This window comes from Drosophila miranda, chromosome XR, assembly GCF_003369915.1.
Source record: "Drosophila miranda strain MSH22 chromosome XR, D.miranda_PacBio2.1, whole genome shotgun sequence".
NCBI lineage: Eukaryota > Metazoa > Arthropoda > Insecta > Diptera > Drosophilidae > Drosophila > Drosophila miranda.
Window position 1 is genome coordinate 251,562 of NC_046674.1, and position 15,656 is coordinate 267,217.

Below are 15,656 nucleotides of genomic sequence, written 5' to 3' on the forward strand. Positions count from 1 at the left end.
GCTGCTGATGCTTTCATATGCCTCAATGGCATCACCACACAGGCAGCAGCACACACAGACACATCCTTACGCCTACTCCTACTCGTACTACTCCTAAGGATTGTTCCTTCCTGCCTTTCAGCCTTGTATGAGGATATATCCTGTGCTGCTCCTTCTTTTCAGCTGCTGTTTGTATGTGGCAGCAGCTAAAATGCTTCATTTAATTTATGATACATTTTTGTAAAAGACTTTTTTATTAGCTTGTTAACTTTTGCGCCTTTTTGCCGCTGCCTTTTGGCCCAAGCCCTTTCCCTTTGCCTTCTCTGATTTCCCCCCCGTTCCCCTCCCACCATCTCTGGCTGAAAACTAATTTGCATTTGTAATTTTTTTTTTAGCTCATGTCAAATTACGCATTAGCTTTCACTCTCTCGCTCTCTGACTTTTATTGGCATTTAATTTTGCATTTGTCGCGCTGTCAACACGCTTTGACTCTTTTGAGATTTGCCTCTCCCTCCCGCCTCCCCCACCCCCAAATAAAAACAAAAAACCCTCCCGATAACCACGAACACCATGGCAAAGCTACTGTGTCCCCTTTAAATACCCTGTACCCCTGTTGTCAGGGGTATGTTAAATTCATGTAGAAAACCACAAGTGCAGAATCATAAAGAACAATCATATCTAACAGATTCGCGAATCTGGTTTCAATAGGATCATTATTATGGCCGATATGAACATATGAAGTATCATTTGTTTCGTTGAACACCATGCTCTGGGAACCCTTTTACTGCTAAAGAAAAGCTATTTTAGTGCATACTTTTAGGGTTGCCTTCGAAAATCGAATACAAGGTATTTGGTGGCAAGTCGATACTTTAAAGTTTTTTTAAGAACATTTTTTTATGTTGCGTAAATTTAAAAACCAGCATCGTGATAACAGCGCGTTAACCTATCCCCATCTCGTAATTTGTTTAATTGTCAATCCGCTTGCCCCCCCGTCCACCTTCGAGCTCCAGCTAATATCGTTGCTGCCACTACTATCCTTCAAGCCTGGCTGCAACATAAACATAAACATCAACTAAATGCTCATACAAATTTGATGGGTTTGCCATTTATTTAAACAGCTCCTTCGAGCCAACATCTAAAACTTTGGACACGGAGGGAGACTAGCGTAAAATTTAAAACTTGACGGCCACGTAATTTTCGTGCCCCCTGCCCGTGTCCTGCCGCAAGCCCTGCTTAGGTCCTGCCACTTCCCACTGTTTATACGAGTAATGTAAGAGCAAAAACAAAAAAAAGGCAGTAGTAGTGGCAGTGGTAAAAGCACAAAAAACTTTGTCGTTTACTCTATTAAACTTTGAGGGGGGGGAGCATAGCATAGCAGAGCAGAGCAGCAGAAGAGCAGCTTACGTGGCGGCGGCTGCTGAAGCTCAAGTTGAAGCCCAGAAACCAGAAGAAATAAATATACAAGTCGCAAACTTTTGCAGGCCGCAAACTTTGTCCGAGGAGAAAGCCCCATCGCACGGCATAGCACGGAGAAAAACCGAGGGAGAAAAAGAATTGGCGGCGCAGAAATGAACGAAGAAATTGTTTAAAAAACTTTACTCATTTGTATGCAGGGCAATTTCTGCAACATTTTGACTCGTTACGCAAGTAAAATAAACACATTCCACGAGCTGTTTGTGCCACATTGTAGTGGCATCAGCAGGACAGGAAATAATTAGAAATCTAAAGCCAAAAACAAGATGCGCTCGTAGTGGCGATGTTTTACTTTCAAATATCAATAGTTGCAAGTAAATCTTCATTACAACCAAAGGGACTATGATGCAAGGAACAAACAGCGTCCGCAAAGAGACTCCCGGCACTATCTTTTGGGACCATCCTTTGGTGCTTCCTTGCTGTGTGCAACGCATCGCTGAGCGCCAATGAAGCGGAGTGCAACAGGGAAGCAAGCAGTGGAGGAGCAGCCATATACGCACCCAAATTTCCTGTGATAAAGGATTCATGAAGCTGAACACTCCGGGCGTCTGCTTCACTGGCTTCTTAATCATGATTGAAATGCCCAGCGACATGAACGGCTTGCTAAAGTCGATGACACGTTCGCGCTCGGCGGTAATCGTCATGGCGGCAATCGCAATATCCGCTTCCTGCAACAGAACAGAACAGACCAGAACAGAAGTGGGAGGATGGAGATGGAGCCATCCAAGGAGATAGCGCACCGCTGTCTGCCATCGTGTGGAGGAGGCACTTACCTTGCGCACCAGCTCCCCCACCATTCCATCCCATCCGCCGTGGGTCTTTGACTTCTCTGAACCGTAATTGCCATCCTTGACCAAACGGAGTTCATCTGCAGAGTAAACGGGGGTGAACAGAGGGGGTGGAGTGGTGGTGATTAAGCAGCTTGAGAGAGAGGGCCTCGTCTCGTGAATTTACTCACAATTAATGCCCAATTCCTTGGAGAGCAACTCGGCGAGATCCTTGCAATAGCCCTCGAAGCGTTCATTGCCGTGCAACTTCTCGCCAAAGGCCGCCTTCTTCAGCATTATGTACGGCTCCTCCAGTACAGTGGTCACTATGTATGTGCGATTCTTCTCAAACTCCACATGCGGACGCAAACGCACATACTTGGCATTCAGTGGCTGCAGGCCGGCATCGTCATTCCACTCGGCCACTTTTACCTGTGAACAAAAAAAAATAAGTAGAAAGTAGAGATGTAGAAGCCATAAATATTGTGTCCGATCGTGTCCGCGCCTGCCGCGCAATATGATTAAGCCAAAGCGTGGAACAGCATGCATGGAACCATTCGCATGGTTCAACAAGTTTGGTTGCGATAAAGCAGGTTCGATCAAAACTTCCGTTTTAAGGCAATCTTGAGTGAATCGAAACTTGTTTCGAATCTGCTCTGCAATTATTCAATGCGGTTGTTGTTGCTGTTGTATCAAACCGTTTGACTCAAACTGAGAGTAAAGTAAATGATCGGGTGACTGATTGCAGCAACTCCTTTACGAATGATAAACAGATAGAGGAAGGGAGTGATAGAAATATACATACCATGGCACTGTTTACTGTCATCTCGACAACATGCAACGTGTAATTGATGCGTCTGCCGTCATCATTGAATTTGATGTCACCGGTAAGACCCTCGATTTCCACCTGCGGATAAAACAAGCGATGGAGAGAGAGAGAGATTAAAACATCTACATACATCTCTCTGTGTGGGTGTGTCTTTAATTGCTTTCGGTATCAATGTCATTTCATCATCATCCACATCTACATCTCCATCATCATCATCCTCTACCTCTCTAACGCTCACCTTTCTCAAATAACGCGATATTTTATCACCATGCTCCCAGGCATTCACCCAACCCTTCGCCGTATTACAGTCCAATGCTCGCGACGACGTGGAGGCACCATTGGATCCAGAATCGATGCCACCAGCACCGCCGCCGCCACCTCCACCACCGCTGTGGGTACTGCTATTGGCATTATTGTTGTTGTAATTGTTGTAACCATCACTGGACGTCGAAGCAGCGGCCTGGGCTACCATTAGATTCTGGCTGCGACGCTGCTGCACATTGTTCCTGAATTGATCCGGTTTCTTGCGCAGGATTTTATTGAACGCCTCGACCAGAACGAACACAGCATCGTACATGAGAGCAGCCTGGGCCTAGAAGAGAGTTAGTACAGGGTGTTGAAAGGGGAAGGTGTTTTATGATTTAATGAGTGCATTAAACGGTGTTATTCACAATTTTCCCAACCATTGCCCTCTGCGAAGCATCCAGCAGGCCTCAAACCAAACCCATTTTTCGCCTTGTTTATTCCATGGGAAAAAAGGTGACCGGGTGACGCTGCCTAGACGCTGGGCTCGCTCCCAGCGGGTGTTAAGGTTTAGCGGTGATCTAAGAAACGTGTTGCATATTAAAACCCCGACTTTGATTTAATATTTAATCACTGGCAGTGTTCTTAAAGTGAATTCTCGGTAAACAGATACTGAGAATGCGAAAGAATGAGAGACTGAGAGAAACGGAATGCTGCCACACAAAGGCTTTAATGTGAATTTCCCCCCTAAGCATACAGTCAAGTCAAATAAACATGGTCAAAAGAGAGCAGCAGCCAGAGCAGTGGCTCTGAAGCGTGATATGGCGATGGAATGAGAGGACTGTGTCGTCCAGTGGATGGCTGTCTGCCTGACTGCCCCATGCGGCTCGGTCCGTGCAGCAGCAGACCAACATTTAAGCGCCACAAAGTGAAATCTTTGTCAACAAGGATAATGCCAAGGAAATACAAATATAAACAGCCAGCGCAAACGCAAACTAAACCAAAACGCAGCCTCTTCTCTGCTCTCTATTTCTGTGTGTGTGTGTGTATGTGTATCTGTGTGACTATGCCAACAATGACAAGGACAACGGAACAGCAAGGACACATGTGCCTTTGACTGCAAGTCCTGCCCCTCAACTAAAAGTGAAATCTGCTGCTATTTGACTACACCGAACAGAACAGAGAGAGAGAAAGAGAGATACACAAACAGACAGGCAGCGCAGAGCAAGCGACAAAGCGCCGCAAACTAGATGCTGCTATATGGCTATGCCCCTTCCGGATGCAAACATTAAATCCCCCAGCAAATATTTAACAACCCCGTACTGTACTGTACCCGTACTGTACTGTACTCCTGCCATGGTCATGGGTGTGTCCCATGTGTCCACCTTACCGAAATCGATTCACGGCCAGCCCCCACACTCATCTGTGGGTCCAGTCGCTTCCAACTGTCGTAGAAATCGCGCACCAGCCGCCGATTGGTATCCACAATGCGAAAGCCCGTAATGTTAATGGCCCCAAATTCGATTATCTCACTCTCCCAGCGATCGTCCATGACCTGCAAATGGAGACAATAGAAATAAGTTTCGGTCTTTTTGGGTCAGAGTGCATGGGAGATGGGGGATGGAAATGTGGCATGCAACTTACCAAACCACTCAGCAAATAGTGATAGGTGCGACGTCCCAAGCGCAAATCGCGCACATGCTGGATAAGTATTTGTTTGGCCATTTCCGTGGGACAGTCGAGGACGATGTGCTTGCTGGTGAAGCGTCCGAGTTGCTCCAGCGTGTGCAGGAACTCTATGGCCATGCTGACATTGGATATGCGCTTGACCAGCTCCACTTGAAAGGACTCGTTACCGGGCTTCAGGCCCTGATAAATTTGCTGCAGGCGCAGGAGGCCTGCGAATGGAGAAGGGTGTGTGCGTGTGTGCGTGTGTGCGTGAAAGTGTGATCCTGTTAATTAACTGAGTTTTCGGCGGGCAGGAAGGAGAGGCACAGTCGCTCACAGCTCCAATGCGATGCATGCATACATTAGGAAAAGGCACACAAATTACAACCATCAACAGTTTTGCGAGTCGTTAGCCACTGCTGAAAAGGAATGAGCCCCATGCCTCCCATGCCCCTTGGGGCAGGCGGCCTCGCCTCTCGCTCGACCGAGGAGTATCCCTTATAAACAAGGCGAACATTTGCAACTCTTACAGATAGACAGGAAATCTTCAGGGGGAGAAAGGGATGGGTTGGGGTGTATAGATGGCCAGACAAAGGGCTATACTGTACAGTCGAATCCACCCGACAAACAATCAAATTCGAAAAGAAATTAAATTTTTGTATTTCCAGAAAATCCCAACGTTTAAATGAGTTGAATTGTTCGAAGAATATTTTGTGTACTCCTTAAGCGACTTGATAATAGATTTTTATAGTAAAGTACACTCACTCTCTTACATAGCTGTTTAGCGTACACTCAGAGAAAATTAATTTAATATTCGGTTTTAAATACAATAATTGTGAAATTATATGGAACTCAATTTGATTTAAGTGTGATTTTAAGGGATTTAAGTTAAGTGTATTACAAGCATTTTTATTATTATGATTAATTTTTAGTTTAATATATATAATATAAATTTTTTTTAATATATACATATATATATTAACTTAAAAAACTTAATCTACTTAAAAATCAATTTAAAATAAACATAATAATATATAAATATATAATATATTTTAAATAAGAAATATAAACTTTTTTTAAATAAGAAATGTGTTTATTTTAAATAAAAAAAAAATATATATATTTTTTTTAATATATACATATATATATTAACTTAAAAAACTGAATCTACTTAAAAATCAATTTAAAATAAACATAATAATATATAAATATATAATATATTTTAAATAAGAAATATAAACTTTTTTAAATAAGAAATGTGTTTATTTTAAATAAAAAATATATATCAATCAAATATGTATTTTCATATTTTGTCTCTCAGTGAACATTCTTCACAGAACATTCAGTTTTCCTTGTCTGCTGGGCATTGGCATTTGCTTTGGTCGAAAAATAGGCCATAGACACAGACACTGACCCACAAAAAATCCATATGCACAAGGGGTGATACCCATCATACACCTGACCCCTTGCCCTTTTGTGTGCACAACAAAAGCCAAAGGAGCAAAATCAGTTTCAATTTGAAATTTGCCGAAAACGGATACAAAGATATCCAAAGATATACAATGTGCATTCCCTCTGCACATGGTCCAACAGATACTCAGGGACATGGCTTTGTTTTTGGGTTTCGGGCAGGGCAGGGCATTGCCAGGCCAAGTTTCATTTTCTTGCTCCCCACACCCGGCTATCATCCTTCTAGGGCATGGAATTATCAGCACTGTTGTACTGCCTGCCTGGCAGCCATCGTTTGTGCCACATCGTTGTGTGTGATATGCGCATGAGATTCCTCTGCGAGTGCAATTTGCATTTGTGTTTATTGAGTTATGGCTGCAACTAACTGCCGCTTCGCCCATCCCAATTCCATGCCTCATGCCTATGCCCCATGCCCATGCCCCATGGCTCCCATGCAGCCAGCTTTCATTCGCACTTAAAACGAGATGGTACAGCCCACAGGCCCTGTGGCACTAGTCAAAGCTCAACGACTCGATGCGCCTGGGTCTGAGATGGAGCGATGGAGATGGAGGGAGATGGAGACGCACACAAGCCCAACGGAGAGACAGACAGATGATTTGTATTACAGCAGCTACGCAGCAAACAAAAGGAAAAGAAAAATGTAGTAGTAGTAAAAAGCAAAGAGGAGCAGGAGCTGGAGAAGGAGCTGAGAAAACTGAGGAGCAGACTTGCTTTCTCTCCTCCACTGAATGTCGCATGAGACATGGCATGGCGCTGCAGCTTCGAATGCGCCTTCAATTTATGTTTGCGGATAAAATGGGATTTGCTTTTTGCTTCTGGGCTTCTGGCTGGATTTTTGATTTAGACATTGTCGGTGGCATGCCCCCGCTACGAACGCCCTAGAGTGACAGAGTGTGAGAGAGAAGGAGAGAGAGAGAAAGAGATAGGAAGAGTACTCAATACATTTCCAATTTGTTGTTGCTTTGATTTGCACTACGTATATGTAAGAGGCGGAGGTTTTTGGTTCAAGTTTTGTTCTTCTTCTTTTGATAGCGACTACATGGCGGTATATATGTATGTACATCTATATGTATTTATGTGCATACAAATGTCAAAGTTCAAGGTTATGCTAAGGGTATAAAAATGCTTAGAAATAGCCTCAGAGGCTATTTGAAAAAATACTCAAAATTAGTATAGGGGTATATTCGATTTGTGGTGAATATGGATGGTGTGTAACGTCCAAAATAAATCGTTTCCGACCCCACAAAGTGTGTATATTCTGGATCAGCATCAGCCGAGTCGATTGAGCCCTGTCTGTCTGTCCGTCTGTCCGTCCGTCCGTCTGTCCGTCTATCCGTCCCTATCAGCGCCTAGTGCTCAAAGACTATAAGAGCTAGAGCAACGAAATTTTGTATCCGGACTTCTGTGATATGTCACTGTTACAAGTATATTTCAAAACTTCGCCCCACCCACTTCCGCCCCCACAAAAGATGCAAATCTGTGGCATCCACAATATTGAAGATTCGAAAAAATTAAAAACGCACAATCATAGAAACAGACCATATCTATCAGATTGCTGGATCTGGATTAGATCGGATCATTTTTATAGCCAAAACGAACAAATCAATTTGCAGTGGCTACGCAGCGCCCAACGACACGTTCTGAATTATTTTCTGTTTCTCGCACTCCCTTTTTGTCGCTGAATGTAGCCATACTGACTATGTATTGGGTATAAATGTAGAGTTGCGGTCGCAGCAGCAGATTAGCAGCAGGTTAGGCAGAACAAGATCAGAAAAAGACACGGAACCGAGCTAGTCTTACTCCATTGATCACCTGATTGAGGGAGAGAGAGAAAGCTGGCAGCAAAACAGAAAGTGAACAAGCTCTCTCTTGAGAGAGTAACGGCCGTGTAAGAACGATTTGCTCTCTCTCGATGGAGTAACGGCCGTACACTTTCCATTTATTTTAGTGGTTATTTTTTTGTGAAGTTTGAAGAGAATTAGCGAACGTATAGCGACATCTGAGGCTAGCGATGGCAGTGCTTTCAGGGGTGCTGTTGAATATGCGTATGTGAGGCAGAACAAGATATTTTTGGGAGAGATGGCGATAGATATCGGGTAAATATAGCATTAAATCTCATCTGTTATATGTGGCATATGCGTGCGTGGGGCTACAAACAGATTGAAATGATGAATTCTAATCTTTAGGACTTTCAACTGCAAAACCTAAAGAATTCTTGCTCTCATTGGGGACTTTGGGTATCAAAAATGTCTTGAATAAAAAATGAACTTTTGTTTCCGTGTCTCTCTCTCTCCCTCTCTGTGTGCGTGTTTCTGTGGCAATGGGTGCGTGGCCATTTTTTGCTGTGTTGTTTTCTCGTTGTGCAATAAATTTTCTGCCTTGCCTTTTATACAATTTCATTTGCTGCCTCTTCCTTTTCCTCTCTCCCCCTCTCTCCCTATTCTGACATTCGCTTCCATTCGCTTGGCTTGTGTTTGGATTTGATTTTCCGTTTGTTTTTTTCGATTTCGAGATTTGCCGCTTGGATTTGGAGTGGTATCGTATCCAATGTGCGTGTGTGTTTGTTTGTGTGAGTGTTAGTGTTGTGTATCTATGTGCATGAATCGGAAAATCGAAAGTGTAATTGAAGAGCATGCGGTGCTGCGGCGGTGGCGGCGGCAACCGAGGATTTTGTTTTATTTCATTTTTGATATGAAAACATTTTTGTGGCTCACCCCGTGGCATAGAATACGAGTACCCCGGCCAGCCCCATCCCGCCTCGTCCCGCCTCTCCCCTCTCTGCCTTTACCACTCCTTGAATCCACATCCGCTTTCTCATATGTATCTGTGTGTGTGTGTTTCCGTTGATTTTGTATTGTTTTATTTCAAGGCTGTGGCCGGTTTAGGGGGATTCCTCTTTCATTTTCGTTTATGTAACGAATTTAATTTACAATTATATTTATATATACATTTTTTTTTATGTTGAGGGTTTTTTTGAGCCGAAATCCAATTTATTTCGAGAACAGAAAACGAATTGAAAATTGAATTTAACAAAAATGGCCAAGAGACCAAAGATGCAGCAGTGCCTGCCTGTCGCCACTATTCCAGCTTTTATCTCTCCAGAGGCTATGCAAATCTGTCAACAGCCACGCCCACGTCCCACACACGCATATATATAGCTCTAGTTGAGTGGGGCTCAACTATCACTTAGAAACGCACACACCCACAGATATGCGAAAGGCAAACAAGACAATTTGTTATGTTAAACAAAAGTTAGTTTTGCGGAAATGAAGTTTTCCTGCCTTCGGTAGCGACACCATCAAGCAGGAGATGCAAAAGATACATAGATACAAAGGAGCGAGAGGGAGATACAGATTGTGGACACATCACACATCAGATATGTATGTCTATATATATGTATATATGTACGATAGTTAACAAGTAAGACATTTTACCACGCATATTTTATGCAGAAACTGAGGGGCAAAAGAAGATATAAACAAATGTAATTATTATAAGGAAGTTCTTTCACCCCCTCACAGTGCCAGTCTGCTTCTTTCGCACCATTGATATTTCTGGACAAAGTAATAGAAGAAAATGATTTCCTGGAAAGGAAATTGAAGGGAATGCTCACGTTCGCTCGTTCGTCTTCAAACGAATAATTTACAAAATGAACCCATTAATTTATGCATTAAATCGCTTCAACTTGATCTACTGCTGCCCTCCGTAATTAGGATACCAAAAAAAAAAAAAAAAAAAACACAAAAAATTCCTGGGCTTTAAGTGCCACGCCCTAATTTGGCAGCTTGTTAGGGCTTGAGTTTTTATACTGCTGACCTGCCTGTCTGCTGCTCGTTGTGCTATCAAAAACTTTGCTGCTTTAATTACTTACAAAATGCGTCCTGTACGTCCGGCGTCCTCGTCGGCCCCATTCGGTTACTGTGAAAATTATGCTGACAAGCTCAAAGGCTTTGCGCATATGTTTTCAATGGCCTCGCAACAGGAACAGGAGACTGCGAGTTTCAGGGGGAGGGGGCCCCAGGCAGCATTAAAAGTATCAAATAACATGAAAGTGAAAGCGCAGTAAACCCCATAATGGTTAAATTAATGGCAGTCTTGCTGGAATGGCAGCAGTAGCGGAAGTAGGGGCAGGAGCAGTAGTAGCAGGTTGAGCAAAAACACCGACAATAGCAGGAGCAGGAGTACCCCGAATGAACGGAACGGTGTGGAGCAGTAGCCACGTTTTGGGCCATTGTCTTAACGAAATTTGCGCTGCCATTTGACGCAGTTTATGCAAATTTCAGCCAGTGATTTAAATTATGTAGCACATTCTCATTCCTTTCCCCGTTCTTTCTCTCTCTCTTTCTCTGTCTACGTGGCCAAAGTGCCATGAACCATCAACGTTTGCTTATTATTCATGATGTCCCTCAGCCGCTCTCTATCTACAGATTCGTTTCAGATTTTTATATGCACACAAACCTCTCAAATCGAAGATACATATGTATTTGATTGTCTTTCTGGAATGGGTTGCAGGAGGGAAAGAAGACAATCAAATCTTTCATCTATAAATGAAATCATTTACATAATTCTGCAGTTAAGGGTTTTGTGGGGGCGGGGGTCGGTCGCTTTTGGGTCGCTTTTTCATTGATTGGCAGCCAGATGGGCGGGAGGGTACCTGTTGGGGGCGGGAGAGGGTGTGTCTTTAATAAACCATATTGAGGGCGGCCCTAGTGGCTGCCTTTTCTGCCGACTGCTGACGTATTCATTGCAACATGAAAAAGCAGATTTTCACACGTCCTTAACATCGCCAGCGACAGCGACACACAGCAAACTCACGCACAATTCTGTAGCTGTATCTGTAAACGTAACTGTAACTGTATGGAATGTTTATTTTTTTCTCGCCCAGCCCCCTGTAATAAATTTTATTTCACAGGCAAGTCAATGTGCTGTTAACACGGCAATGGGGAGACACGCCTACATTTCGATTTTTTGCTTCGCATTTCTTCTCCTTTTATTCCTCCGAACGTCTGTACATTCCTTCTTCATTTTCGGCATCTGGAAGGACGCACACACGTGCTGTGGAGTGTATAGTGAAAGTATGTGTCTTACTTACACATTTACTTTCATTGCAGACCGTTGATTGTATGCTTTTTCCATATTGAAAGATGAAACAGGGGAGGATGATCCAGCAGTTGCTTGGGTTGGATGGAAATTGTGCGTTTCCCCAGCGGAAATAATATTCTCCATATACTAGTATAATAGATACATACATATATTTGTACATACCTATGTATACTAAAGCCTACAAAAAGCAATAATTTAATGTTTAACAAACCAAAAAATACACCATAGGAAAAACAAAAAAAAGGAGAGAAAATCTAGCTGGAAACTGACCAAATGAGCAACGCTAACCTTTACTGGTGGGAATAATGTCTAGTCTATGGGAAAATTTGCTTATATACGTACATATGTACATATGTATGTACTTTGACTCATTTGACATTTAATTCAAAGGAAGCAGGACAGCTGCTGCTATGAATAGTTAGACATATCAAGCGGTTCATTAAAATGCGGAATGAAAATAAGTCGGCTTAAGTCTACTTTGCTGCGTAGCTTCTGTGTCTTTATTTTGATCTTCTTATTGCATTTTAGAGAAGATTTAAAAAGAGAGAGAGATGCACTCTGTTTTTTCTTATCTCGTTTATCTCAGTTTCGGCCGCCACTTAACGGTGACTGGTCTCTGTCTTTATTTCGATAACTATACATTTTGTCTTAACGATTCTACAAGTAATCTACTAATCTCTTGGTCTAATCGCTCTCTCTGATTGCAAACTGTCTCAGATACATGCAGAATGGCCATGGGTGTGGGCTTTAGGTAAAATTCGAATAGCCTCAGGCGGCACAAGAGATTTTTAGTGAACACACACATTCGTACGATATATGTATAGATAGATATGTATATACATATACAATATATTATAATGTACCATAGCTGGAGGCTAGCTCATGTTGGAATTTTTTGGGTGTCGGGCATCCGGGGCAAATACAATAATTTCACAGCTAAAAGGAAAATATGTGTATGTAAGCAGCAGCCAATTTCTTGGCCAAGTCGTAAATACAAGTCCGGGAATAAACTTATAAGCTCCTCCCCCATCTGCCACTGCCCCTGCCGTCCAAAAGGCCCGACGAAACCCATAACGAAATATTGTTTGTGTTTTTGCATCGATTGTTGTTTCTGCTGCTGCCGATGCCGCTCTTGCCTGTTGTACAAACCGCTCGAAAAATTGTATCTAAAGCTTTGGCCATTGGCCATAAATAGTTCTCTTTTACTCTATTTCCATGTAATAAGCTTGTTGGCGCTTCGAATAAACAAAAGATGAAGAAGAAGCCAGTTTCAATGGGAGCCCCCAAAAGTCCGTTAACTGGGCGGAAGACCTAGGGCGACCGGTACGCGCTTGACTTTGGGCCAGAAGTTGCCCTCTGCCATTCCAATCCATTCGGAACCCCGACCCTGGCTCCTGGCGGCGAACATGGCCATAAACTAAATAGAAAAATAAAAAACGGCTGAACGAATTTTGAAGAAGAAGAAACATAACCATGGGCCTTGCGCCTAGGAAATTTGATGGAATTGTCAAATATTAATTGAGGATTCGCTGGGAAACCAGTGAAGGGTAGGAGGCGGGGAGGGAGAGAGGGATTTGTGAATCAAAATTGACTTGCCATCCAAGAAGTCAGAGAATTATTAGAATTATGTGCATGTGGAATGTGGAATTGATTGAGTGGCAGTACACACAAACACTTGGCTCACACACACACAATCAGACAGACAGACAGACAGACAGACAGACAGACAGAGGGGTGAATGAGAGATTAACACAAAGACACACACACACACATACACACACACACACACTGGAGAGACGACTCAACTGGCGCTCTGGCTCTGGATCTGTCTCTGTGGCCTGTCTGTCGCTTGAATTGATTGAGTGCTGGCCTGTTGGCGCGACCGCAGAAAAAAAAGATTTTCACGTGGCATTCATTAATAATAATAATGCAGGCGCCCCAGACACTAACAGTTTGTCCGGACGGATGGCGTGTCCTTTCTGTCTGTCTGTCCCCCTCCCAGCTCTTTCTGTCTGTCCCTCTCCTCCTGTCCATCCGCTGGCTGCCTCCATTGGCCACATAAACCAATTGTCTGACTGCCAATGGCGCATCATGTCAGCAGAGTCGACAAGGAGCATCAAGGAGGGAGCAAGGAGTTCAGGGGTTCTGGGGTCGGCTCCGGGGGTCTGCTCTGTCATTAAACTTTATTTATGCAGCGAGCAAATGGAAAATGCTTGCAGAAACTTATAACAAAAGTAAATTTACAAAACAGGGAGAAAACCACGGGGAGAGACAGAAACTGATAGAGAGAGAGAGGGGGGAAGAGTGAGTTGCTCCTTTAAGTAGTTTGCATAGAATGGGGGTAAAATTATTATTGACTCCATTGGGGGTACGTTTCCGCTTTCATTTCCCTTTTTCTTCACTTTAATATACATATTTGTATACCCTGTAGTAGGTATATTAAATAGAAGTAACAGCTAGAAGACGACATTCCCAAAACTATTTAGTGTATATTTTTAATAACTGAAATTGCAGTATCGTATAGAGAAATTGTATCTCTGAGATTCGAGAATCTTGTTTCAATCGGATCATTATTCTAGCCGGAATACTCAAAATAAAAGATATTTGGCTCTGAACACCTGGACTTTTCAAACAAGCTCTTTTGCAGTGCAGACTTTTGGAGATATATGCATAAGGAGTTCTGGGTATCTATCGTGTCGAGGCACGTGTGCTTCTACGTTCTTCTACTTACCATCGTGTGAATCGTATAGATAAATTATCTTGCGCCAGCCATAAAATTGTATGGTATCAATGATTGCCTGATGGTAATCCGGTCGCATGCTGAGGGCAAAGTCGAGAAAGCCAGACGATGGCGTAAGCACCTAAAAACGCGAAAATTATGGAAAGCAGACAACAGAACAAAGCAGAGCAAAGGGAGAGAGGAGAAGGAGAAATAGAGTTAGTGAACATGAATCATTATTGAGTGCTCATTGTTTTGTTCGTTGCTCTGCTGCTTTTTGGGGCTCGTTTTAGGGGCATTTGGCTGCTTGATTTATAGGCTCTTGGTTTTGACCACGGCCTAAGCGAGGCGCCCAAAGGCTGTGTGTGTGTCTGTGTGTATGTGTTTGTGTGTGTGTGTTTTATAAATTTTTAAAGCGCACACGGGCGGCAGGACATCATTAGAATCAAGTGGGGCTATGGCTGCACGGCTCTACGGCTCTACAGTGGCTCCTATAATGATTTGTACCAGTGAGGCTTATAAATTTGAGGCCTGGGATTCCGACACCTCTCTCGTGTGTATGTGTGAATTTGAGTGTGGATGTGTGGGTGTGTTTGAGGATTTTCAATGCTCCAAAATTTATTTTGCAAGATTCAACCCTGCATATGATTAATATTTCATATTTAAATAGGCAAACGACCTTGGACATGTCGTTCTGTCACCCTATCGCTATCTCTTTAATATTTATTAATGTCTTACCTTCTCGGGAAACCAAGGCGTCACGAACGGCATCTGAAAGGTATTCGAATAGGAGTGCAGGGTGTCAAAAGAGTCCGGGGAGACGGCCCCCAGCATTGAGTAGACGCCCCTCGAGAATTGATTGCAAACTGCACAGAAAGAGAAAGATACAACAGAAATAGAGAGAAAAGTATACAAATTGACGATGAACGATTGCTATTAAAAGATGAGCATAATTTGTTCGACAATTTTCAGGCATAACGAGATCTTTCTATAGATTTTTCTATCAGTAATATTCATAAATGATTCGAACTTTATCCACTCATCCATTCGGCGGAATACTCACTAAGTCGCGATAGTTTGAAGGCATCCGCTGTGTTGATCACATCCACATAGGCCTGCAGCTCGAATCTTCTGGAGGAGACATTTAAATTGTGATTGAGCATCGCATACTTGAAGGCCGATTGCACCTCATCCGTTCCCTGCTCAAAAATGGCACCTGTTACCGTCACGCGAAGTTAGTGAGAGAGAGAAACATGCAGAAAGATGGTTGTTAAAATTGTTGTGTTTTTTTTGGTAAAAGTTTTTGGGGGCAAGGTAGGGCATCGAAATTGTCAATTAAGTTCAAAGCAAAAAGGCACTTTAAACTTTTGTAATTGCTTGTGCTTCAGCGAGATGCGAAATTTGT

The 15,656-nt window shown here is 43.0% G+C and overlaps 1 protein-coding gene and 1 long non-coding RNA gene across 4 annotated transcripts in view; both read right to left on the reverse strand.

The window, feature by feature from the left end:
• LOC108153565 (glutamate receptor 1) overlaps positions 1-15,656 on the reverse strand; it is a 28,214-nt gene that overhangs the window by 6,537 nt on the left and 6,021 nt on the right. The window contains exons 3-12 of the mRNA XM_033387284.1: positions 15,315-15,467; positions 14,990-15,117; positions 14,264-14,393; positions 4,936-5,189; positions 4,682-4,846; positions 3,287-3,640; positions 3,025-3,126; positions 2,411-2,651; positions 2,226-2,320; positions 1,953-2,120 (exon numbers count right to left, since the gene is read on the reverse strand). Of these exons, the coding sequence (XP_033243175.1) occupies positions 1,953-2,120; positions 2,226-2,320; positions 2,411-2,651; positions 3,025-3,126; positions 3,287-3,640; positions 4,682-4,846; positions 4,936-5,189; positions 14,264-14,393; positions 14,990-15,117; positions 15,315-15,467 (1,790 nt within the window). The remainder of the gene's footprint in view (positions 1-1,952; positions 2,121-2,225; positions 2,321-2,410; positions 2,652-3,024; positions 3,127-3,286; positions 3,641-4,681; positions 4,847-4,935; positions 5,190-14,263; positions 14,394-14,989; positions 15,118-15,314; positions 15,468-15,656) is intronic.
• On the reverse strand, positions 8,023-12,927 carry LOC117186452. 3 transcript variants are annotated; one of them, XR_004471528.1, is made up of 4 exons: positions 11,821-12,927; positions 11,695-11,710; positions 11,522-11,603; positions 8,023-11,463 (listed from the first exon to the last, which is right to left on the reverse strand). It is a non-coding gene; the product is annotated as an uncharacterized LOC117186452 (long non-coding RNA). The 3 variants fall into 3 exon arrangements; XR_004471526.1 differs by having other exon boundaries at positions 11,522-11,710; positions 11,821-12,925; XR_004471527.1 differs by having other exon boundaries at positions 11,695-12,923.